The following is a 25,460-nucleotide window of genomic DNA, read 5'->3' on the forward strand; positions in this document are numbered from 1 at the left end:
AAACTGTGAACGTTATACCTCTCTTAAATAAACACAAAAATCACAGGTTTGCAAGCCTTGAGGTATGAACTTAAGTGCTGACAGTGATTGAATAAAGCATTTGGAGGGGAAAAAATATGAAGCTTCTACCTGAGCTTGATTTGATAAAAATAGAGCCTTCCAGCATTGGAAAAGAAAATCAAGCCTCTCCAATCTGTTAGTTTTTGCATTATGTGGCTGGAAGATGGACGGATTAAAGACTTGATCTGTTATTTTTTTTTGATAGCTTGAAGTTGTCTGTGAGTAGGCAGTTAAGAGAAGTTAGTAATCAGGGTCTAGAGATAAAATAGTCTGTAAGGACAGTTTTTGAGGAGTTGAGTAGCAGACTGTAGATTTGTGGAGACCCAAATCACTATTGGGACAATATAATTACCTATCTATAACAGGGTAGTAAACCTTGTGCTATATATTTTGACTGTAGTAAAGTTTTTGACACTTGAGTAATGCTTTCATAGACAGCTAGGGAAATGTGATGTACAAAAAATAAGAAAAAAATTGGTTTAAGAGCGATCAGAAACTCGCTGATATCTTAGCTCTCATGTTATATAAAGAATAACTGTTGGTATTTCATGATTGACATGGAAGGCAATACCTCAGAACTGATGTTGCTGGATATTTTTTTACTCAAAGTAAGTGATGGAATATAATGTGGATGAGCCCAACATTCTCGTGTGATCATGAGCTACAGTGTGTTTGTTGTGGGTTTGAGAGTTGAGGGGCAGGAGGAATCTGGAGCTGATTTACAGGTAGAAGACATCACTTTCTTTACAGTCTTATACTCTCCTTTAAAATGGTTTCTGGGGGTGTCGCTAACTCTCAGAAGAGTCACAAAGGGGATTCTGGGCAGGTTTCTGAGATTTTAAAGCCAGGGATTTAAAGCATTCCCAGCAGTCCCTGTGTCAGCACAGCCCTATGGGCAGTCATGTGATGAAGTCCTGGTGTAAAAGCTGCACTTTAATGGCCTGAGAGCTCCATGCAGCTCTGAAGGCCCACAAAGCTGAAAGGGAGTAAACTTATACAGCAGGATTAAAATTAAAAATGACCTTGACCAAAATGTTTACACAAATAAAAGAGCAAGGGTAGAATTAAAGGTTGGAGCAAGTCCAATGTACTGTGCTTAATCAGAAATAATCAAGCCCTTTTAATATAGTATGGGGAACATTGGGTTAGAGAAGGGTTCTCAGAAGACTTGGTGGTAATGGTGGGGCATGATCGAAGTTGAACATGAGTCAATGATGGCATATTGTTAGATGAAAGACTGGTATCATACTGGATTATATAAAGACAAATGGCCTAAATGACTGTTTCTCTACCCTGCTCCACATTGGTAAGGTCTCAGTTGGAAGGCTAAATCTGCTTCTGGGTACTGTATTTCAAAAATTATGTGGACAACTGAAGAGAGTTGAGAGAACAACAACCTATAGGTGAAAAACACTGCATATGAAATGTAGCTTGGAAACATCAACCGCCCCCCCCCCAAAAAAAACCCAAACCCCAAAAAAACCACATGCTGCTGTGATCAGAAGGAACTAATGTGGCCATCTAACCCTCTCTCCATCTCTTCCTAAAGCATTCTGTACATTTTCACACAGTAGTTCTTAAATGAAGATCCTGATAGTATGTGAAAGCATAAAAACAAAATCCTTGCTTAATGTGTAGCAGTAGCCAAAATGCTACTTGGTATTCAAAGAATGAGTGTTAAGAAAAGAAAATCTTAAGAAAAATTTTGGGAGCTAGTAATTAAAATAATAAGAGTTCAGACATGACAGTCAGAGAAGTGGATTGTCTTTGGTTTTCAGAGAGTTAAGTAATTGGGAATACAAAAACAGCATACAAAATAATAAATGATACAGATATACTATTAGCAATTGTCTTTCTCAAGAGCAGTAAATAAAGGCATCCCATGAAGCTGGAAAACTGGATATTTAAAATTGCTAGTGCATTGCAGAGAAAGATTTGCCTTTTAATGTTCTGCAGAGTTTGCTGCCTTATGTTCTTAAGAGCAAGATGCTAGTAGAATTAAAAATGAAGGAGTAGACAATTATATAGATCAGGAGAACAGGCACAATTATTAAGATATTCACTCAGGGGCTTTGGAACAAGCCAGCAGATAACTACTGACTTCTTTCAATACCAAACTAAGTGTTGTCAGTTGTTTGTTATACACCTTAGGGTCAATATGTGAAAGAAACTTAATAATCAAATTTAATGATGATCTGATTTTGAGGAGGGTAGGTTACAGTATGACCTTGCAGTTTTTAGATACAGAGAGAGATTAACTGAATACTTCAGTGCTTTTCTGCCCTGCACTGATGTGCTGCTTTGTAATTCTCAGTGGAAATTACATGTTTGCACAGATTGGTAGCTGGTTCCTTTTGCAGGAAAGAATTAGCTTTATGGCATGCAGCAGGAACTTTAAGAGGTTATTATGCTTCTCATGTAATTACTCTGATATCTGAAGTGGCCATCAATATATAATCAAATGTACTGATGGTTTTAAGACTATATTAATTCTAAATATGAATTTCTACGAGAATTGGGAACAGTTTTAATTTATAAAGCACAAGGGTTAGATATTATAGGACAACAGTCTCATAAAGAAGTTAAAGAAAAAGTTATGATTGGAAGTGTGCTTGATTTAAATCAAAGCCAAGGAGCTAGTTCTCCCTATGCTGCCAGGGAGTAGGACAGTTTTTCAAACTATCATTCCTTACTTGCATTCACCATATGAACAAAGTAGCTAAAGAATCTGATGTGACAATTTTAATCTCTATTTGTATTATACGGTGTTTGCAAGCAGAATTTCTACAATTTAATATTTGGAAAAAACTTAATGTGGAAGAGGTAGAGTTTTGTATTATCTCATGAGTCCAAGATACCTGATTTCTTTCTAGACATCTGAACAGATTTGCGCCTCCCCCTGAAAAACTTCTAGCCATATGTCATTTGAGTATCCAAGTTGTGTCAATTTTTCCTTTTGGCTGAGCCATCAAACCAGAAAACTTTAATGTAAAAAGGCAAAGACTTTGCTTATGTGGGGAAATTAATTGGCAGAAATGCAGATGTCCAAATACTACTTCAATGATGTAAAAAAAGTACTTTTTTTCATTATAATTTAGAAAAAAATCACTTGTTTTGTGAATGAAGAAACAATTCTTGTTTCTAAGAATTAAAGCAATCAATCATCACGGTGGTGCATTGCTGTATCAGTGGTGGTCTTATGTGGTACATAGTTCTGCTGGTAATTTCCCCGAGAGAACAAATTTGATCTGTTTATGCAGCTTCTTTCCTTTACAAAAGTGAATTTTTGAGGCCAGTCAGAATACGTTTACATCACTTGGTAGTGTTGTGTAGGAAAAAAACCCAGAGCTATCTCTAAACCAGCATGGTAAATTGGCCCTAGGGTGTTATAGCTGCATTGCTTTTGTGACCTAACTGGTTGAGTCATTTATCATGGTGTAGCAATATGTGCTGTCGAGGTACTCTCAGTACTTCTTTAGGATCAAAAGATGATTTGTGTAAATGCAAAACTTCAGGAAGGAGACTATGAAAAGAGATATCCATTGATTTAAAGGGAGATGGTACTATAGCTGAGGTTTTTGAAAATTGCCTTTACATATTTAGGGACTATTATGTTTTAAGGACTTGCTTCATTTTGGCAGGAAATGTTAAGATAGTATTGTGCCTCTACTTCACTTGATCTTGTAGAAAGTCACCTGTAAAGTCCCCAAACCTCCTTTTGCTTGGCACGAGACCCATTCCAGAACAGACTCTGCTGCTTTAGGATTGGTACTTTGTGGCCAGTATTTCTTCCCAGAGTAAAATACTTAGTATATGGAGTATAAACTGCAATCCTAACCCCATAAACTGTAATTTTTGTAAATGTTATTTGTATATAAAATAAAGCAAATATTGTTATTTGGCAGTTGACTGCTTTATTCAAAAATAAATGATGAGGACCAATGGGAGCTTTTAATTTCTTTTCCCAGCCCATGGTGCCAATTACTATCCTACTGAAGCACAGCTGTACAAGCAGGGGGTTCTTTCTGATGCTGCACAAGGAACTTGATCTTAATTTCTGCTGCTTATGAAGATCTCCTAAATCTTTCCTGCTGTCTGTTTTGTGTCATAGGTGATCCATCTGCAAACAGGTGTTTACCTCTTTTGCTTTTCTAGACACAAATGAAAAACTTTATATGAGTGTGTTAGACCCAGTATTTTTTTTCCATACTGGGTTTAGTGATGTATTTGGTGTGTTTTCTTAATACAGAGTTAGGTTATTTTGCGATAATTTTTACTTTTACTGAAAAAAAAAAATCCTAATAATTCTGAGGAAGACTGGGAAAAAACAATGACTCCACTGTTAATCAGACTTGCAAACAGATGACAAATAATGGGATTACTTTGAGTTACTTCTACTTTATTTTTCATGTCTTTTAATACTTCTTTTTAAGGGTCGTATGTTTTAGAAGCCTGATAAATAGGATTTGAATTTTAGGGATTGCTTGTTAAAATATTGTAATGTTGTTCAAAATCCTCACAGATTTTTTTGTTTGTTCTTGTTTATGTTGTAATTAAGTAAGTTGAAAGTGTCTGCTTAGTCTAAGCAACAGAAACTTGCAAAGGTTTTCTGTGTGTCTTACCCCTAAACAGTGGATTTGGGAAGCATCACATAACTACCTCTCAATTCTGTCATGCTCTAAAGATGAACCGTGTGAGGGGAAAAAAACCCAACAACCTCCTCTCCCCTCCCCGACCCCAAAAAACAAAACACCCCCCCCCACCCCACCCCACCCCCAAACACCCAACAAAAAAACTTAAAACCATATCTACTTATTCAGGAAAACCATCAGCTGCAAACTGTTGGAAGCTGGGAGAGTAATCAAGAAAAATATTAGATAGGCTTATCCTGTTCGTATTGGCATCTGTTTTTCTCCGTTCCTGGAGACAGAGTATGTAGCTAGCTGGGCCTTGAGCCTGGTCTAGTGCATTTGTTTTCATATTCCTGTGCTAATCTCTGCTTTTCAGACACCAGCTAAGCTTTTACATCCATTAGTACAGCTCAGACAGCACAAGGACAGATTTGCTGTGCTTTTGGTCCCTACAGAGTGTTGTCAATAGAACTGTTGCCCAAATACCAATTGCAGGACTAAGTCCCCTTAAATACACCTTTGCAAGCCATTTGGAGAACATGAGTTTCCAAAAGGTCACAGAGTAAAATGTGAGCCAGCAAAGTTTGACAGGTGTGTTGCAGAGCAATTCAGCTTACTAGCTCTTAATTGGAGAAGTGAAGTGGACTTGACATTTGGAGTCTTTAAGTTTTTCTAGTGGTGATGGCACCAATGCTTTTTAACCTGTATTATACACAAAAAGCACGTATTCAATTCAGGAGTGATTGAAATGTAAGTATCACAAAGGTGCATTTTTAGGGCGTTTCAGAATAAACCCAAACTTTAAAGATATCTCCTTGTACAGGACTAACGTAGTTATGCTCTGTCAAGATGCAGAATCAAAGGATAATTTTCCTACTTAAAACAAATTCATGTTGCTGGTGGGTTTATATGTTTTTCTTTGCTGCTTGCAAAATTAGCATACTGGGATCCCGAACAGGCCTATTCAAAAGACGAGGCTTCTGTAAAATTCAGCTGGTTGACAGACTTTTTGGAACTGAGCGTGAGGCTGTTTTCTATACAGCTGTGCTGGTCAGGAATGTGAAGAGGTGTGAACACTGACCGGTTTAGCTGTTTTGGCAGAAGCCATTAGCAAATATGTTATTATATTGACAGAACTTTTCTTTTGCTGGTAAAATTGGTCTGCTCAGAGATGTGTTTTACATTCCAGTATGAAGTGTAATTTGGTCTGGAAAGCTATATTTGCTGTGCTTTGCCAGTACCTCTGGAGTACTAAAGGGCTCTGGCATTGACACAGACCAAACTTCCGAAATGTATCAGTAATCCAAACTAATATGAAAAGGGTGGAAGCTGAAAGGAGGCGTGTTGAAACAAAGGTTGCTGAGAAACAGATGGGAGCTGACAGGACCCCTTCTCTCTTGGTAGGATTGATATCCTTGCATGATTCAGATCTGCTGTGCACCTCCAGGAAGGTGGGCTTTTTATCTGAGTGATGCTAAATCTTTGAGTTTGTGCTGCTTCTGTCATCAGCACACTAGCAGCAGCTAGAGTGCATTCCCCCCTGCCCCGCCCTGTAAGTGATTGAGTGATTGAGCTACCCCCCCCCCCCCCCCCCCCCCCGTAAGTGATTGAGCTAGCCTTTTGCACTAGTATTAAGCATCCTAGAAGGAGGGCTTTGCTGTTTTTTCCATTATTATTATTTCTTCAGTCACAGATAGCCTGAATATCCAAAATACTGTGAGTTTAAGAATAAGAAACAGTTGAAAATGAGTGCTATTCTGAAATACTGTGCTCCCATTTGTTGTTCAATATGAAGCATATATGAAGTTTAATGAACAAGTCATAATTCTTCCTTGCTTTAAAATTAAGTACTGACTTTCAGCTGTGCATGGAAGTAATATTTTTCTTATGACTTCATGGTCATTGCTTGTTTTTTCATCTAACTAGCAGTATTTTGTATAAAATCTGAAACTTTAGGATTTTGGACTCTGTCCTAATGAAGAATACCATAGCAGACAGAGAGCCTGTGAGTTGTAAGATTTGACACTGGGTTAGTTTACAGTGAATGAAACCAGATTAGGCACTGAAATCCTGGATATGAACAGCATAGCAACACAGTACAATTGTGGAGACACTTACTGATGGTTTAATGTTTATTTTTCAGTAGCTATTATACTTGGACTGGTGCCTAGCTAAGTTAGCAGAAATAAAGCTGGAAGATTTTAGGCAGCTTCAGAAGCCTTGCAGTAGGCTTTTGTAAAGCAGTATTTATTGTATTTGAGTTCCAATATTCTAAAGAGAAGACCCAAGAAAAGATCACCAAACATTTTATTTGTTATTACTAACAATTTCTCTGCTGGTTTCCAAAGGAAATATTTTTCAGGGAATCTCCTGTCTTGTAGCCTTCTTATCTGCTTTATGTTGTTTTATTAATCTTTTTTCTTGCCCGATGGACTTATTTCATATGAAGATTGCAGGATTTTTTTTGCCCTTTTTTTTTTTTGTTTTACTGTTTAAAATGGTGAGGTTTTAATATTTCACCAAAGAAATGAATATGACTTATTAAATGGTGCAAAGATCCAGTGTCTTTGTTGTGCCCATTCACAGTATTTTCTGTGGGTGTTGTTAGATTGGTAGGAAGACTGTAAGTAGCTGGTGTTGACCTGAAAATGTTTCCCAGTAAGCATATGGTCTTCATTACTTCTGTTTTTAAAATACTGTGATAAAATAAAACACTTTGTCAGTAGCTAACAAAGAAAAAGAAAACAGTTTTGGGTGTAGAAGACACAAACTATTGAAAAATAGCCTGTATTTTGTCATTTTTAGAAACCAAAATAGTGGCAGTATCTGGCACTTTTCCATGTGCTTGAACATTAAAAGCATTCTGTATCCCACTGTTTGTTGGAGTTGGCTGAAACCCACTGACCTGCAAGTTGTCTTGCAGAGAAAACTTTGTCACTGGAAGTTGTAGATGTTACTGCAAAGTAAGGGTGTAATGAGAATAGGTTTGTGGATAACAGCCTTCCCATAAGTAAAAGTTCTTGTAAAGAGAAGAGAATAATCTGTTTGTGATACATGGGACAAAAAGTAACTGCTAAAATTTCAGCAAAAAAGATTCCAATTAAACATTAGGAAAAGCTTTCTAATAAATAGGATGACTTCCTTGTCCAGGAGTACAGTCCTTGTGGATAGTGCAAAGTCAGGATAGGGGTACCTAGTGCCATTGTGATCATGTCTTGCAGTGAACCCTGACCACCTTTTCAAGAGGAGAATGGGAGGCCAAAATTTTATAACCTCTCTTAAATAAGAGAGTACATAGTTCAAAATAATTTTATGGAACTGTGACTACAAGGTGCTTACTCATATAAAACTATATTCTTTGTACAATAAGAAGGGGTATTATATATCATGTACCTGCTCAGGGTATATAATATATGATTGTTTCTTTTATTTCTGTTAAATTAAAGTCATGATCTTAAGATATGTGGGAGTGAATTTGGTAATGAATCCTAACTTCCTTTAACATTCAAACTGAAAAACTTAAATATAGTAAAATACGTGGTCTGGAAGTAAAGATACCATCTCCTCTGCTAGAAATTGCTCTAGTTCTCTTTAGTGCAGTTCTGAAAACCATCACAAAGTGATGTCCCGAGATGTTTGAGTACTCTGTCCAATCAAAAGTTTGTTCAGTTGTTTGGACTGAACAACTGGTATCTTGTTACCTTTTGTATTTATGTATTTAGAAGGTGTTCTCATCAATGAGATATGAATCAGAGAATTTGATTAGAGGTAATTGTGTTAGGAAAACCTTTACAGAGGGGGAAAAATCCCTAAGTATGTGAAATATCAGTTATGTCCACTACAGATTTTTTTTTTTGTGAAGGCAAAGATTCTTTTCACATATGACCCTTCCTAAGGAGCCAATTGGCAAAATCTGTTAGGAGAAAAATATTCAAGTTAGGCCATGCATTGAATTAATCAGTTATTAGATTTAGCTGTTTCAAGTAACAGATGCATTTACTTTTTACCACTCCACATATTAAATTCCTGTAAGTGATCAGCAACTATTATATTTAACTATGCAATGTATAATCAGGGAATCTGTTAATGTTAAGAATGTTCAAGATCACTTTCATATGTATTTCCAAGAAAAGGTTAATTCAACTTTTCTTTATGTTCACTTAGTCTCTAATGTACTGGTAAGTTTCTGCAACTGATCTGCAAGAACAGTTCATTTAAACTTCAAGCTGGGATTTACACCTTCATTATGTTGCATAGAAAATTAATTTTATATCAGGACTGCAACTGAAATTCATGTTACAGTTCATGATTTCAGAAACAGGAGGTAGGTGTGTCCTCATTCTTTGAGCTGAGTAAGGGTTGAGCTGTTAACATATTTTGTGTATATAAATCGAAGAGAACTATAATCAGGCTCAAAAAATGTCAGTAAAGTTATTGAGTAGAAAGTACAGCCTTGGAATTTTAAGAATGTATTGTATTCCATATAACTTAATCCTCTGTGGGAATTAAACTTTACAGATTTGTTTTGGAGTTTTTTGAAAAAATTCCATACTGATTTTGAGTTTGTTTGACAGTCTTTTCTAGCGTCAGCTAGTAATCATTAATGTCCCTTGAGGGACTATGTATTTGAACTTAGAGGGAGAATTCAGGGTCATAGTACACATACTTGTGTGCGCACACACGTGGACATGCAACCCCCGGGTGCAGTGGAGTGCTTAGCCAAGGTCAGCTTCTTCACTGGACATTGCTGCACAGATTTTTCTGTCAACAAAAATCACAGCAAATAAAAGTCTGTTCAGGTAATATCCACTTTTGAGTGAATGTTGTCTGATTCAGATGAGAAATAATTATGTAAATAAGTAGTTACTTTAAATTTCTGTCATAGGGTCATAGGATAATCATGTCCTTGTCAGAGACTACTGTGTATCTGTGGCCTCAGAGTTGAGACTTCTCTGAGGCTACCCTGACACTGTACTGCTTCACCATAGCACTGTAAATATTCATAGAAAATACACCTTGCAGGTACTCCTTAGTTTTACACATTTTTTCATTACAGAAATAGCAAGATTGTTAGTATCTGTTGAGCTGAAGTCTAGTATCTTTCTGTTGACTCCTGGCTGATTTCAGCATTAGCCAGGTGTTTCTCTCAAACATTTGCTCCCTTACCTTAGTAGTAATAGCATGACAAAGGTGGGTGGGTGGTGGAGGAGTTCTAGCAAAGTAGGTGAGGACACACAGAGAGTACAGACAGCTCACCTCAGTATTTAACTAGTTTCTGTGCAAGTTTTGCAACCTGGATGGATTCTGGGGGAATGCTACTGCTACACTGCTAGGAGTAATTGACTTCACTATTTTAAAATTAGCTTTTACAATATAAGTATTTGGAGTCATAAGATCAGCTGTATCTGTACCAAGTAGGGTACAAGGAGTGAGTTGTTACCTTTAGGAGTGTGTAGCTAGGAACATTTGTATAAACGCAAAACAGTGGTGGGGAATTTGGGGGTGTCAGCCTCCTTACGAGGTGGGGAAAAAAGTTTGAGTACTTAATCTGAGTGTCATCTAAAAGCCTAAGCTTTCAATTGAAATTTTGTTTTCAGAAAACGGTCACCATGTTGCATTTGATTTCTGAGATCATGTCGAAGAGTGCCTCTGCTTAGGTTGGGAAGCTGCTTCTGCCTTGAAATTCAGAGAGTGGCAAGTTAAACTTTAGCTGACTTAGTAAAAGAGAGTGATAGTAGCATCTCTTAGGTAATTACAGTTTAGGTTATGGAGGGAAAAACTGCTTTCTTCTAACTTATATTTGGCATGCTGAAAAGCTAGAAAATATGGCCCAGAAGTTTGCAGGCCTGATTAAAAGTCTTTTGAAAACCAGGCTTGCATTGTTTGAAATGGTCTGTGGCTGTATCCCAGAAGTGTGGTTGGTGTTTTCAGAGGAGTCATGTGAGGCTGGGTACCCAGATCACATGAAAATTGAATGGAGTTGGACAACTGGCAGAGGCTGTTGTTTGTCCCCTTCTAGTCTTTCAGTAGCTGAATCCTAGCAGAAAGTTTTGCATTTGGTTTAATAATTTTATTTTATTTTGTCTTCCAATTTATAACACCTGATTTTGTTTAAAATACAGGGCTAGAATGTCTACATCAGCATGTGTAAAAGCAATAAAGTAATTGAGATACTGTACACATTCACAATCATCAATTGGGAAATGACATTTATTTATCAGATTGTTGGTCAGATATTATGCCTGCTGACTTAAGGTTGGTTTTTTTGGGGTGGGGTTTAACTCTTTTCATCTCTCTTGACAGTTTGCTCTGACTTCACCTTTTTTGTATCGGTTCTGATCTCCTGTAAGCTTGCCTACCCAGGAAGTTGTACTTCCTTTCCTTCTGACCAACACATGGCAAGCATTTTCCAAAAGTCATTACTCGTTTTGCTAACGTATTTGGCAGCTCTGACATTGCAAAGTTTCATATAATGCGTCTTTTAAATTTTGGCTTTTCTCATCAGAGAATTGCTTGTGTTCTTCTGCTTGTTTCATTAATCTTTATTAAGTAAAGATGTAAGCTGTCTTTAATTGAATGTTTTCTTTTGGCAATAGAACAAGTCAAAAGGTGTTTCTCATTAATTTGTTATTCAGCAGGGATAGCCATCTATCTGGATTGAATTTGTGACAATGTTTAGTCCCTATTTGTAGAAATGCCTATGTCGAACACATTTTTCTATGTTTTGCTTAGAATATCCTATACAGTCTGACTTTATAATGTCATTTGTCATGTGGGAATTGAGCTACAGGGAACTGGTCTATGTTGACAGCATGTCTCTGTGTTGGTTTTTCCTCTTCTTTTAGTACAATGTGTTTTATATTCGGTCTTATAAAGTTTTATCATGCTATCAAATCATGAAGAAGTGCAGAAATGATGGCTTTTGGTTTTCTCTAGCATGTGCTACAAATATTTTGGACAAAGGTCATAATGAGAAATGCTGACCTTTCTTTTTACGACACAGAAAATCATATTCAGAGTTTTATGTAGCAGTTAATTACAGGGCCATCATTAGCTTGAAAGCAAATTGTATTGAAGAAATGAGTAGCAATTTCAGGTGTTGCATGAGTTCTTTTGTCTCCCTTCCAGTTCCTGTGCTTTTAGGAATTTTTTTAAGATTTACTTCTTTCTCTGTTGTTTTGTGGAAGGTGCAAACTGTGTTTGTGTCCCGCTATCCTGGGGAAAGTGTTGGATTTCATCAAATACAAATCAAATGCACTACAACCTGAGAAATGAAAAAGCATTTTTGTTAACTTGTAAAAATCCCAAATGAAACTAAGGTAATCTACATAAAAATATTGTTTTTAGGGTGATTGTCCTTTAAGTGATGATATTGCAACACATTGGTGTCTGTTTATCCCAGATACTTTCAGGCAGCTCCTAGCCAAAATGAATTGTTTTTATACATGTTAGGAATCCTGTCATCATATTGTCAGTAACTCCTAAGCAAGGAAACGAGGTGTTCAAATATGTGTTCAGTACACGTCTTGGAATAGCATGGAAACACATAGAACTTTGGGACAAAGTTGTTTATTTGGTTTGCCTGCTTTCTCAAAATTTATGAAGAATGTCTGCCATAAATGTAGCTAAAAATCCCACTGTCATCTGGCAAAATGAAATAAAGCTATGTTGTAGCTGACATGGTATTAAAAGCTAAACCTGGAAAGACACATTAGTCTGTTTTTGTAACAGAGTTCTTTTTGGAAACAGTTTTTGCTAGCATTTTTAAATTTAGTGTGACATCTTTGAGCATCTGGCATTTGCCAGCTTCACTAATAACACTTTTGTGCAGTCTAACAGCTTTTGCTTCTAATACATTTTTCCTAATCGTCAGCCTGACCTTTTTCACTTCATAATATTTATTTCTGTCTCTCAGAACAGAATCATTTAGAGTGGATTCCAAAACAAAGTATGTCTCTTTTATGTGATAAATACATTGACCATTTTAAAGTGATAAACTAGCAGTAGTTTGTTATGACATGTTATTTTTTCCCCAACTTTTGTCCCATATGATGCCTGTAAATATTATTATTTTTCCTGCAGTATGTTCTAAAGCCTGAGTGCCATCACATGGCACTTCTACACTAAGCACAGAAATGATTAGCTTCATTGTGTCAGAGGCAACTTCTGCGTTTCAGACTAATTGGCCCCCTTTCCTCAGAGCAGGAATGTCACACCAACCCTGGAGAAGTAGCTAAGATTTATTTCCCATTAAAGAGTGTCTTTGTTTTACTAGGTCCCTCTGATCCAACTAGAAAAATCCGGGGGAAAGAAATACTTTCAGTCCTTCCCTTTGTCATGAATTGTGATGTATTAATAGCAATGTAATTTAATTGGATAATAGCAGCAGTCTCACTCTTAGTTTTAATTGGAATGGGTATATATTGTCATTATTTACAGGAAATTTGTTTCAATTCATTTTGCCAAATGAATCTTCAATCAGTTGCAATGTGTCTTGCTTAAAGTTACTTCTGTAATGCCGCCAGCTAGTGATGAGGATCTTAGTGCTATTATAATTTACTGTTTATCTTGACATGATTACCTTTCAGATTTGCTAGATAAATATTTTTTAGGCATCTTGAGTCTTCTCTTGTTGCTCTGTATCAAAGATTTGGCCACCAAACAACTGGAGGCTTTTTTAGAATAGCTGTGAGCTGCATTATTCCGTATTAGCTGCCTTATGTTATGAAACTTTAATTGTCATATTCCCCCAAATATGAAAAAAATAGATACAGGAACAGATATATCCTTTTTAATGTCATGTTAAGCATGTCTCATTTTGAATATTCATACACTGTATGTTATGCTGCAGACTAAAAAAGAGGTGGTGGAGATCTTAGTTAAGAATATTCTTTCAAAATTTTCAGTTGCAAATTTATCTTCAACCACATGGAAAGTTCTGAAAAACAGAGGATGCTAAATACAGCCAGTAAGGTCACTTTCTCCATTCTTGTCTGAGATAAGGATACAGGATTGCTGGTGGAAATTGTGAGGGATACAGGATTGCTGGTGGAAAGCTGTGGCATTCACTTTGTAAATGCCTCCCATAAAGGCCCGTGTGTCCCTTAAGCTGATACAAAGCAGCCAGTACAACTTGTTTGTTCATAGTTGTCTCATACCCAGTTCATTTTTCTTGCTCACAAAAAGGTAAAGACAATAAACGTACACTTTCTTATGTAGAAGATAGACTTGGCTGCAGGGTCAGGACAGGAACAGGAAGGTTTAGGTGTAAGTGACTGCTGAATAAGCAAATAGTCCTTTAGTGGACAGCTAGAGTTTGTGTTTCTGGGGGTTTCAAATGCTTGCTATGCAGATTAAATAATGCTTTGACAATGACAATTTTTAGGAGGCACGTGGAGATCTGACTGGGGATTATTGTGTCTTATAACCAGTTTGATTGTGAAACTGATGTACATTTTGCAGTAGAGCAAACCAGCTCATACTGCAACAATTTTGAGACCTAGGTGTGTGAGAATGTGGCAAGTATCAGAATAAATTGTGCCTTCCTAGTGCAAGGTGTAGAACAGGGATTTTGGGAGTCGCATAGGGATTTGGGGGGGGTGCAACTTTCTTTTGTTCTTTCCAGATTCCGTTTTACACAAATCTAAAGCTTTACATGAGATTAAGCATCTGTGTAGCTCCCTCTCCAGCTGAAATTATTTAGAAAACTCTCAGTTTCATTAAATTAAGTTTTAAATTCTTGTGTCTCTCCTCTGAAATATAGTGCCCCCAGAAAAAGATATTCGCTGGACTTAAGGGACTAAAATACATTCTCTACTGGTAGAAAGAGGCTATTTAAATACTGGCTCTAGCCTAAGGAGGTAAAGTCCACTAGAGGGCAGTTCAGAGCAAAGAGTGTGATCAGTTGCCTTGTTTCATCTTCAGAGACCATCGCTGTAAAGTCTATGCTTTCTGTCTTCAAGAGGGATTATCTTTTTAGCTTAAAATATTTTCTGTTGTACCTAAACTTGATAAGACACTAATTACGTTATACTAATCAGGAACCTATATTTAGGGTTAAGCATGTGTAACTGCAAATCTATGCTTTTGCATGCTGAATTCAAGTGTGAGAGTACACAGGGTATTTGGGCAAATATGAACGTTGGATGGCATTTTTATATCTTTAACAAGTTTTAAAAATATTTTTTATATATATATATATATATACATACACACATATACGCATATGTGTGTATATATATGTATGTGTGTATATTACAGTTATGGTGAGATTTGTGCACCAGGCTGAAAATTTTCTGAATGTAAATTTGTGCTCTCCTTCAAACTTTTTGTATTTGTGTTCATAGTTATTTCTAAAATATCTGTACTGGGTTGCTCCATTGACCTGTGTAGTTTACTAGAATAATAATGTTTACCCTTTGATTTTTGTCTGGATAATGAGATATTTCATTTTTAGAAATAGCTATTTGTCACTTAACCCTCACAGTTAGATGGCTACCTCTTCTTCCAGGCATTTTATATGTCCATATTTCCTGGGGCAACCAATTTCCAATGACAACAGATTTTGTCCCCACACTAGTTTTGCTAATTCAGAATTCAGATCAAAAGCAGAATTATGTATTTTTTTCCTTTTTAATCTATTCTGAGCTGTGAAAACTAATTAAACACTCCTTAGAACCTCTAATTTTAACCAAAAAGCCATTAAATAATAACTTTTATTTTGAAACCAGGCTGTTATGTGTGAAAAGAAGTCAAAAATTGTATTTCTAAAATACCACTAGAAAAATGCATGACTTGTTGCCTGTCACCTTTCCTGAATATAGTGTTTGAGGGATGGGTGTTTGTCCTTACCAGAAGAGCATTGCAAAGCATTTTATAGTTGTTCTGTCTACATACTAAATGCTTATTTTTCAGATGTTTTCTGTTTATGAAAACATTTGTGTGAGCAGACGTGTTGAGATGTCTTTTCTTTGTTAATAATTGAGGCCAGTACATAATTTCTCACTTACTTCAATATGCTTTTCACTATTCAATTAAAGTTGTTTTGAGTATTTTTTTTTTATTGAGCAAGATTTTGTTTTTGAAGTGGCCCCACACATTTAAATGGTTTTAATGCCACAGTTCATTCCAATGCGATAATAGTATATGCCTAGTTAGAGCCCTTTAGAGCATTTTTGGGTGGATCCACCATAGTTTATTTGCTAGTCCTGTTATGTTTGAAAATTAAACCACTCTTGTGTAAATATGAAAGGAAATGTCACCAGTTGCTCTTTAGGGTCTCACAGTCAGCTGTTGTCAGAGACATGATTTCGAATAAAACTGGGTAAACTGGTAGTTTTTTTCTCCTCTCTTGTGAGTAGTGAAGTCAATAAGATACAGATTTGACCATAAGAAAAGTATTGAATCCTTTCCTCCAAAATGTTTGTTTTGAGGCTACATTGACAAAGTCAATGTGCTGGCTGTAGTATCCTGATATTCCCTGTGACACTGAGTGTAGAAGTTGAGTTCGTCCTCAGCTTTGCACAATGTGGATCTGATGTCTCCAGAAAAATATCAGGTAATTAAGATAGTTTGTGGTATAATGGGAAAGTCAGTATGGCTAGTGGATATTGTTTTGCTTGATATGATTTACTAAATATTAATTGGAGTAACAAAGTGCTTTAACTCCAGTTTGAAGTGATCATTATTCTCCTGCACTGTACATTAGAAGTCATTTATGAATTCTGTACGTAACAGCATTGGTCCAAGTGGAGGAACTGAAGAAGATTACCCCAATGAGTAATGATTTCTAATTGTGTGCTGTAATTAACAAAGCCAATGTTTAGACTGTCATGTCTACTAAACAGGCTGTCTGTATATAGAGAAGATTATTCTGGGACAATAATTAAAAGGAATTTAGGAGATTCAGGAAGTTTTATCTTGCAGTATATGTTGATATATTTTTATTTTAATACTGTCCTCACAACTAAGAGTAATACAGAAACGTTGCCTTAAAAGTGCCAGTCAAACTAGGAATCTTGTCTGTGACAAATATCTCCTAAATGTTTGCTCCTGTGATTAAGGGTTTTCTCCTAGAGGTATCTGAAAAGGGACAAGAAAGCATGAGAATAGCTTTTGAATTTGCTACCTCTTTGAGGAAGAGATACTCTTAAATCTGATTCTTAAGGGGTCTGATGGTTTCTATTAGTTCTAATAATAGCAATCAAACATGTTGCTCCTTCCCTTTTGACTTCTCCCCTCTGTGTTGGTGGTCACTGGTTCCATAAAAGACCTCTTTGACCACTTAAGGTCATTAACATTGTACAGGTCCAGTACATTAACTGCCTCCAATTTCAGCCCTAAATTATTATGTTATACTGTGATTGACAGGCAGTAATCCCTGGCAGGGGAATAGGATTGATCTGGATTTGTAACCTCTTCAGTTCATCCTGCAAAACCTCCTCAACTGGAAGATTTTGTAATGGTGGTTGGAAGAACATGATGAGTTAAAGAAGAGAAAAGCAAGAAAACATCCTTCTGGCTACAGCTGTTAATTCTAAGTTAATTCTATAGCTGAACAAAACTGTATTTGTGTAGTTCCGTAAAAGTTTTTTGTATTTTGTATTTCATTGTTGCTAACTCTTGGCAAACAGATTATGTGTACTTGCTAAAGGGCCAGCCTTGCCCTCTGTTGTAAACAATGTTTTATTTTGAAGGTAGCTCTGTTTAGATATGGAATAAAGTAAGAGAAGTAAGAGGGGAACAATTCATGTGTCTAAACCATAGTGTTGTGATTTTAGTATCATTTGTGGTATTCAAGATATCGTTATTGCAGAGTGGAGATATAACACAGGCAACATGGGCCCTGTTGGACAGCAGTTTGGAGGCCTGTAGAGATACTGTAGAGCCTCTGAAATGACATCTGAATCCCACTGCAGCTGACCCAGCAAATTAAAAAAGGAATTCTATCCAAAGGGAATGAAATGTATCAGGGCCAGGAATGTGTCTAGAACTAAGATCAAACACATCATCAACCTGTACAGGATAAATCCAACCGTTTACTCTTAAAAATGTTCAGGAATAAATAGAATACAATAGTATTCATTGGTTGTACAATCTGGACAACTTGTGAACAAAAGCTGATGAGAAATACTAGTTGGTTCCTTTTTGTACTAAAGTAGTAATATGTTTTTTGTACTTGTCCTTGATTGAATTACTAATTGTTCTCTTTCTGTTTTAGGTTATGGTCAGACTGGTCCAATGGTTCAGAGAGGTGGATATGACTCCATTGCAGCTGCTGTTTCTGGTCTCATGCATATCACAGGGCATGAGGTATGGTGCTCAACTTACAAATTTAATAGAATCTTTGTGCCATATACTAAAACTTGATGCTGCATGGAGCAAGTTAGCCTATGCTAACATATCTGTTACGTATGCCCTCCTGAGTCCAACAAGAGGTCTTGTCTCTGGGAATCTAAGAAAATGACAGTGCTTATGTCCTTCAACTGTCTCACTCCAGGCTCGCAAAGCCAATGCCCGAGAAATAGAAGAAAAATGGTATCCTAAATCTCCAGTGAATAAATTGACAATTTATGCTAACCTGTTAATGGCCACTTGTAGTCACTTCAAGAGCTGTAATAGGCACATTGTTGACACCTGGATGATGGAACCATACATATGTGTGGGAAGTCTCACCCATGCTTTCATATTGATATTCCCTCTTTAAAAGAGGGAATTGTGAAGGCATCCAGATAACTCTGACAACCTGTCTTTTCAATCATCGTGCCTAAAAGTAAGCAGAGAGGTGCCATTAGTAGTTCTGGAGAAGCTTTATGTGCTGCTGTTCCCACTGATATCCAAGATCTTTGGTAGTTGCACTAGTGCGGGAAGCATTACAGAGGTAGTTTAGTATCTGGATTCCAGGGATACATAGAACATGTGTCTTCATCTCAGAAAAATGCTCGTCAAATAGGTGTTTACTTAAGCTGCCTTGAATCACCTACAGATGCAGGGAACGTGGTCTCCAAATCTCGCTTCTCAAGTAAGATAGTGTTACAAGTCTGTTCCATGCATCATAAACACTCCATAGTCTTCTGTGGTGGTGCTCCTGATACTCTGGAAGCAGTAGTGCAGATCTTTAGAGTATGACACTTGCATGCCCTAGATAAACAAGAAGTTCATCAAGTTTCTGTACTTAGTGTCAGATATTCATGTTTGAGTAGGTTGTTGAAAGCTAACCATGCATGATCTGGACATTACTGTAGGATTGATATTCTGCCAATAGACTTGTTTTTTTTGCTGAGAACAATGGCAAATATCAGAACTCTGTGCTTGTGGCAATTATTGTTACCAGAGTCCTTCTTTCTTTAAAAAAAAAAAAAAAAAAAAAGTCAGGTATTGTTTGACCAAGGAAACTGAAACATCTCATGCCTAGTGTCCTAAGACTGTATGCCCATTGCTGCTTTGTTAATAATACATACTCATAGGATGTCCCATCTCAGAACATGACAAGACATGAAGTTGAGTGCAGTCCTTACAGGTACTTGTGTTCAAATGTATAATGCACATATACACTAAGCAATGACTGATCACAGTAACTGTAGTGTAAGTAATTTTTACATTCTGACCCTGGTGTCTGTAGAGTGAAGGTTAGTACTTCCAATACAATGCCAGAAACTTCATGCACACCTCAAAATATACCAAACAAAATTAAATGAAAGTATAAACTGTTAGAAAGGGGCAAATGTTGTTAGTACCACGCGAATAAAGGAAAGTATGTTGAAAAATTGAAAAAAACAGGACTCTTGTAAAGCTTTTCAGTGATATGTGAATGAGAGAAAATACAAGTGTTACACTGAATAGTTGCATGTCAGTTGTATTATGAGAGTAATAGTCCTCAGTGGCCATTATGAAGATGGAATTTATTAAAAGATTTTGTTAAGATCTACAGTGGAAATCCAGATGTTCGTATCACCTCACCAGGACTTGAGGCAATGTAATCATAGGAATCATTTAATCATTGTTAGTAACAGTTCCATCTATTCACTGGGGACTTTTTAACAATTCATTCAAACTTAGTCATTCTCTTGCATGATTAAAATAAATATGCTAAAACTTGCTTCTTATTTGAAGCTTCTTCTTTATTTGAAGTTGGTCATATATTATTTCATCAGTTTCTCAAAACCATTTTCTGATGTATAGAGGGACAGTTTTGTTTCAAAGACTTAAGTGGTCAATGACTCCAAAGAAGCAAATGTGCCTTTTGTTGTTGTAGTGAAAATTTACACAAGTGGCTTTAAAATCATATTGTATGCTTGTTTGAAAGTTACTTTAAAATAACAATGTATTATTAATAGTAAAATCTTCCATATTCTACATTTATTTTCATGTGACTGGGTTGTGTTTAAAATTCCACAAAACTAGCTCTGAAAAAAGTAGAAAACCTTGTTTCAGTCAGCATGTAGAAAAGTCGCCAAAATAAAGAAGAAAAAAGAACCTTACTATTACTTATTAAATCTTGAATTATTTGTTGACCAGGTAACATGGAATTCATATACTAAAAGTAACATACCATAGTAAACTAAAGTATGATTTTTTTTTTTTTTTTTTGCTTAAATATGATTGAAAATGCCAGTCTTATGAACTGGGCAGAAAAAAAAAAAAAGAAAAGTTGTAACAGATGATGTTGGTTTTGTATTGCATTGCGGTAGCTATACATAATCAGCATAATAACATCAGTATAACAATGTTCTGTGGAAACTTCCCTTCAGTAAACAAGCCGTTGAATGTGCTTGCAGGATGGTCTTAGAGGTATCAGCTGATGACAGTAGACAAATTGTAATGAATTTGAGCAGCAGCAACAAAACATCTACATACATTGCTGAGGTGCTTAATTTTGAGGTATGTTAATACATATTTACAGCTCCTCACAAAGCATTTTAATAACAGGATACTAAAATTATGTCCTGTATATGACATTTTAAAAATGGATAGAACTAGTAGCAATATATATTCCATTTTAGCTTAGAGAAGTTTCATGTTGTGAATTTTAGTTTGTTCCAATCATCTGGCTACTGATTTAATGTCTCAGAAAGCAGTTTACTGTTGCAGATCACATAACTTTATTGGGTACTGAGGCCATGCCTCCAGTCAGTAAAGTCTTAATATTACGCTATGAAATTTATGGCATAAAATTGGCATAAAATTATGCCATGCCTGGATATGAGGAAATTTTTCTTCACTGAAAGGGTTATCAAGCATTGGAACAGGCTGCCCAGGGAAGTGGTTGAGTCACCATCCCTGGAAGTATTTAAAAGACATTTGGATGAGGTGCTTAGAGACATGGTGTAGTGGTGGTCTTGGTAGTGTTAGGTTTACGGTTGGACTCGATGATCTTAAAGGTCTTTTCCAACCTATATGATTCTGTGATTCTGTGAAATCAGTATATTACCAGAGCAGGACTTGGAGCAAAACTTAAACCATCATTAAGTTTGTCACATATGTAGCATTCATTTTCTTCAATACTTTCATCTAACACAATATTTCATCTAACACTATAATTTTTTAGGCAGTAAAGAGGTCACAGTGGAAGAGATGGAAGTTTCTGACTAAAATGTGTGTATTTTATCCACGTTATCTTTTTATTAAGGAGATAAAGTTAGTGTAATACAAATGTGGAATGCACCAAAGTTACACAATAATATCACATTTGGCACACAGTATAAACCTCTTGAAAGGGAGACAAGATCATATGCTTTATACATCTGATTTTTAAGATCTGAGAGAAGATTCCTGCATAAAGAAATTCTGAATGGCTTGCTTTTTTTACTAGGAAATAATTGTTACTGAAATGACTTAATGCTGATTACTTTGACATGCTTCTGAGCAAAGTTCTGAACCTTGAAATCAAGCTATAACTTCTGCAATATTGCAAAGTTACAGGCACAAACAACTGCACTTGTGCTAGTGTTGTTTTTGCTGATTGTACAAAACCAAACACATTCAGTGTACAGTAGACTGCTATCTTTAAAGCATGTTTTCATGTGCAGAAACCTGCATGGAATTCAAGCTGTTACACATGTACTTGATTAACTCTGTATTAGAAATGTATGACACCTGTGAAACTTGAAATTCTAGTATGTTTATGCAAATTTACAAGCAATAGTGGGGAATCTGTTTTGTGTAAATCTGTACCACAAACTCATTTTGAATGAAAGTAGTTGCTTCAGGCCACATTCAGTTTTTCTTTACATAAATTAAAATATGCTAAAAGGACAAAGTTTACACTGATGACACTTTTATTGTCCTGGATGACATAATTTATAGATATTTCCTGGTTAAACGCCACATTCAAGTTTCATATTTGATGAACAGAAAGCTTTTACTTAATATATTCAGATACATCAGTGCCAGATGAATGTCCCTTTGATGAAAGTGTCTATGACTCATTAAGGCAATAACTTGAAATTAATTAAATAAAAACCAATTTGGATACAAATCCCCTTCCATCTACAAGTGGATTATTACATGCAATTTTTGATATCCAGGGTATCTTTATGGTTGTGCATTCTTTCTTACTGAAGAAACATTTTTGTTTTACTGAACATGAGACGGCAAGACATGACTGGGATCTACAATACCAGAGGGGCCATTCTGCAGCTTAAAACCAAACAAACTGCAACAAGAGTACACATGGTATATAGCTCAGAGCTGTTGAAAAATATAGCCATTGCCAGTTCATATTAGCTTTAGCAGCTATTTCCCATCTGTAAAGACTACTGGACTTAGAATACTTTTATTAAGCATGTCATTTCAGAACAATTTCCTTTTTAATGGATCATTTTTATATTACTGATGTAAATTGGGGAAGAGAAATAATGTCAAAGGGCAAAAAAAAGATTCAGGAAAGGAAGCTTCCAAAATGTGTTGGGGCTATCTCTGGGCCAGAATGTGTTGACAGATTGTAAGGAATTTAGCAAACAGCAAAAATTAGGAATAAAAGTGTAAACTGGTGGTAAGATTGAGCAATAGCAAAGTGCAGTGACAGAAGAAAAGTCTGCTCTACTGGAGTGAATCTTCAACTTCTCAAATGAGCAAAGGGCATGTCCTGGTGCTGCCCTTAAGTAGGGATCAACCCAGCCCTTGAGCCTGGGTGGCAGCTTTGTTTGCTTAAACCACTTTCTCCCTGACTAGGGCTACATTTTGTCCTTCTACCAGAACAGTAATATCACTTTTGGCTGGTGGAGGGGTGGTGGTGGTGTTTGTTACTTTTAAAATAATTTGCGTGAATAAAAGCTACTGTGTGGATCCCTACTTTTATCAGGGAACTAGTATAACATTAGCTACACAAAAGTACTGCTGTGCTGTCAGAAACTGTCTAAAGGAAGGTATTTCTGTGTGTGTGGAGCTTTATCCTTCGTATAAAGCAGCTTCATATCCCTTGTTCTGCAGGATAGAGATGAAAACCTGAATGAATCCATTTCACAGTACTTACAGCTATGCATCCTGTCACAGAAAGACTGGTTTATGGCACAGGTAGACATTAGAAGCTGATTAAAGGGTGAAAAATGGCAGCTACTCATAGACCTTGGTAGAAAGACCAAGAAAGAATTGAAATTGTGTGGACTGCTGCAGAATTATAGGTTGTGGAGTGTTAGGATGAAGTATAGCCAATGTGTTAAAAATAACATAGCAGTATAGTGCTAGTAGTTTGTAAGAGTGTTCTGTAAGGGGAAATTGTGAAAGTATTTTTAGAAATAAAGGTGAACTTTTTACTGAGGCAAAGGAAGTGTTTGCTTTACAACATTAGGCGGTTTAGTACTTGATGAGGAAAGTGCTGGAATTAAGGCTTGGAAGACAATTCATGTATAACAATCTATTAAAATAGTCCTGATCTTTATATCTTCAAAGTGTAGTTTTTTCCATCAAGGGTAAAATTAATGACGCTTTGAAAACAGTGGGAAGTGTTTTCAAACTAAGAATGTTGCTGCACATCTGTATGCAAAATCTTAAGTCTTTTTGATTTCTTCTTATCCCAGCATCTTGGTTGTAATGAAGAAAGAACAATTTAACAAACTGAGAACTTGCAGCAGATAATATGGGGGAAATGTTTTTGGGTTTTTTTTTCCATTTGTATTTCTCAGTGATAGCTCTGAGGAGCGAAAACCTTCTCATGTGCTAATTAGTTTTCTCAGTAGGCCTACACGTATAAAAATAAAGAACTTCCTTTCCTATTTACTCCCAGAGTTTGGTACAAGGAGAGTGGTAAACGGATGGAACCTTTGAGTTGTTCTTTCTGCTTGGAAGCTGAAGTAGTTTAGTGTAGAGTGTGGAGAAGGAAGAAATAAGAGATTCTTCAAAAAAGAAGTACTTCCTAAAGTAGTGTTCACCTTAAGGATATGTAGTTTATACATCATCCTTAATATCTACGCTATAGATAGTCACAGACTAATCCTTACTGCAGTTTGAATGACAGTAAGTGAGATTTTTTTAAAAAAATTTTGTCATATTTGATACCGATTTTATAATTTTGTTTAGTCACTTTTATGATATGAATAAAATAGCAGCCTTTTCCATCTTACATAGAAAATATTGTACTACAGTCTTTTATCCCAGAATTGACCTATTAATGTAATTGATAATGCAATATGATATTATTTTTCTTAAAATAATTTTTAACTTACATATGACTTGATATCAGACTTACATAAATCCTGTTGGAGTGCAAAAGAAAAAAAACATGGTGAAGGTAAGTTTTAAATTTTTTATGTGAAGCCAAGACACTATTTTTTTTATAATTATCAGTAAACATAACACTCTTGCAATCTTAAAGTATGATTATACTTAGCAGTTTAGACATGATTAATTAAAGTAATTCTATAAATTCAATCTTATTGAATTTATGCTAGATTAGTTTAAAGGCATTTATGGGAACTTTGACAAACAGTTATTATTTATCAATTATATTGATTTTAAGTTGGCTTATGATAGGCTTACTGAGGTGCTGAAACTCTGAAGCAGTCCCATTAACTGTGCGCTGCTAGTTGTGGACTGTACTTCAGGGCAAGCAATTGCTGCCAGAATCTGAGCATCCGACCTCAAACTCTTCAGAGTAGGAAATGGGAGAACATCTCAGAAGAAGCACTTTTAAGCTCCTATGGTAAAAGCCTACCTTGACTGAAATTAGAAGTTCATTCTGCCCTTGATTGCAGAGGGGCAGTATTTCATGCCCATGATTAGGAAAATGAAGATTCTTCCCTTGATGCCAGAAAAAGGGATGACATACTGAAAAAGAATATTTGAACCAACAACTTTCCAGTGATTATTGGTCAGAATGTCAAGAATTTGCATGTATTTACATGTGAAATGTGTACATGTGTAAACAAAACAAAGTTGTTTTTGCTTTCTCACTAGAAGCCTGGAGTGTGTATACTGGAAAATACAAAACTGAAATTTGGCTGGGGGAGGGCCAGAAGAGGAGGGAGAAAAAGAGAGTGAGAAAAGTAAAGCAGTATAGTTCTGCCTTTCAAACAGACATGCACCTGGGTCAGCATACTGTGGAAATCCTTTAGACCTTTGGCTTCCAGGCATAATGAAATTCAGTTTTGCCTGGATTCCCTTGTCTCTAACTATCTCTTTTCTTTTTGCATTGATGATTTGAAGCATTATGTTATTAAGGCAAAAAGTAGCCTAATAAATCACTCACAATTTGCAGTCTGCAGCATCATGAAGTTACAGTATTGTGTAGATACTGCAAGAATATCTGTTTTTCAGTGGTAGTTTTTATACTTC

The 25,460-nt window shown here is 36.1% G+C and overlaps 1 protein-coding gene across 4 annotated transcripts in view; it reads left to right on the top strand.

The window, feature by feature from the left end:
- Positions 1 to 25,460, top strand: part of SUGCT (succinyl-CoA:glutarate-CoA transferase) — a 336,948-nt gene that overhangs the window by 25,910 nt on the left and 285,578 nt on the right. For all 4 annotated transcript variants that reach the window (XR_012774277.1, XR_012774278.1, XM_075493575.1 and 1 more), the window contains exon 7: positions 17,911 to 18,002. Coding sequence is in view for 2 of the 4 variants with exons in the window: in XM_075493575.1 (XP_075349690.1) it covers positions 17,911 to 18,002 (92 nt within the window). In the remaining 2 variants the exon portion in view is untranslated. The remainder of the gene's footprint in view (positions 1 to 17,910; positions 18,003 to 25,460) is intronic.

Source organism: Mycteria americana, chromosome 2, assembly GCF_035582795.1.
Source record: "Mycteria americana isolate JAX WOST 10 ecotype Jacksonville Zoo and Gardens chromosome 2, USCA_MyAme_1.0, whole genome shotgun sequence".
NCBI classification, from domain to species: domain Eukaryota; kingdom Metazoa; phylum Chordata; class Aves; order Ciconiiformes; family Ciconiidae; genus Mycteria; species Mycteria americana.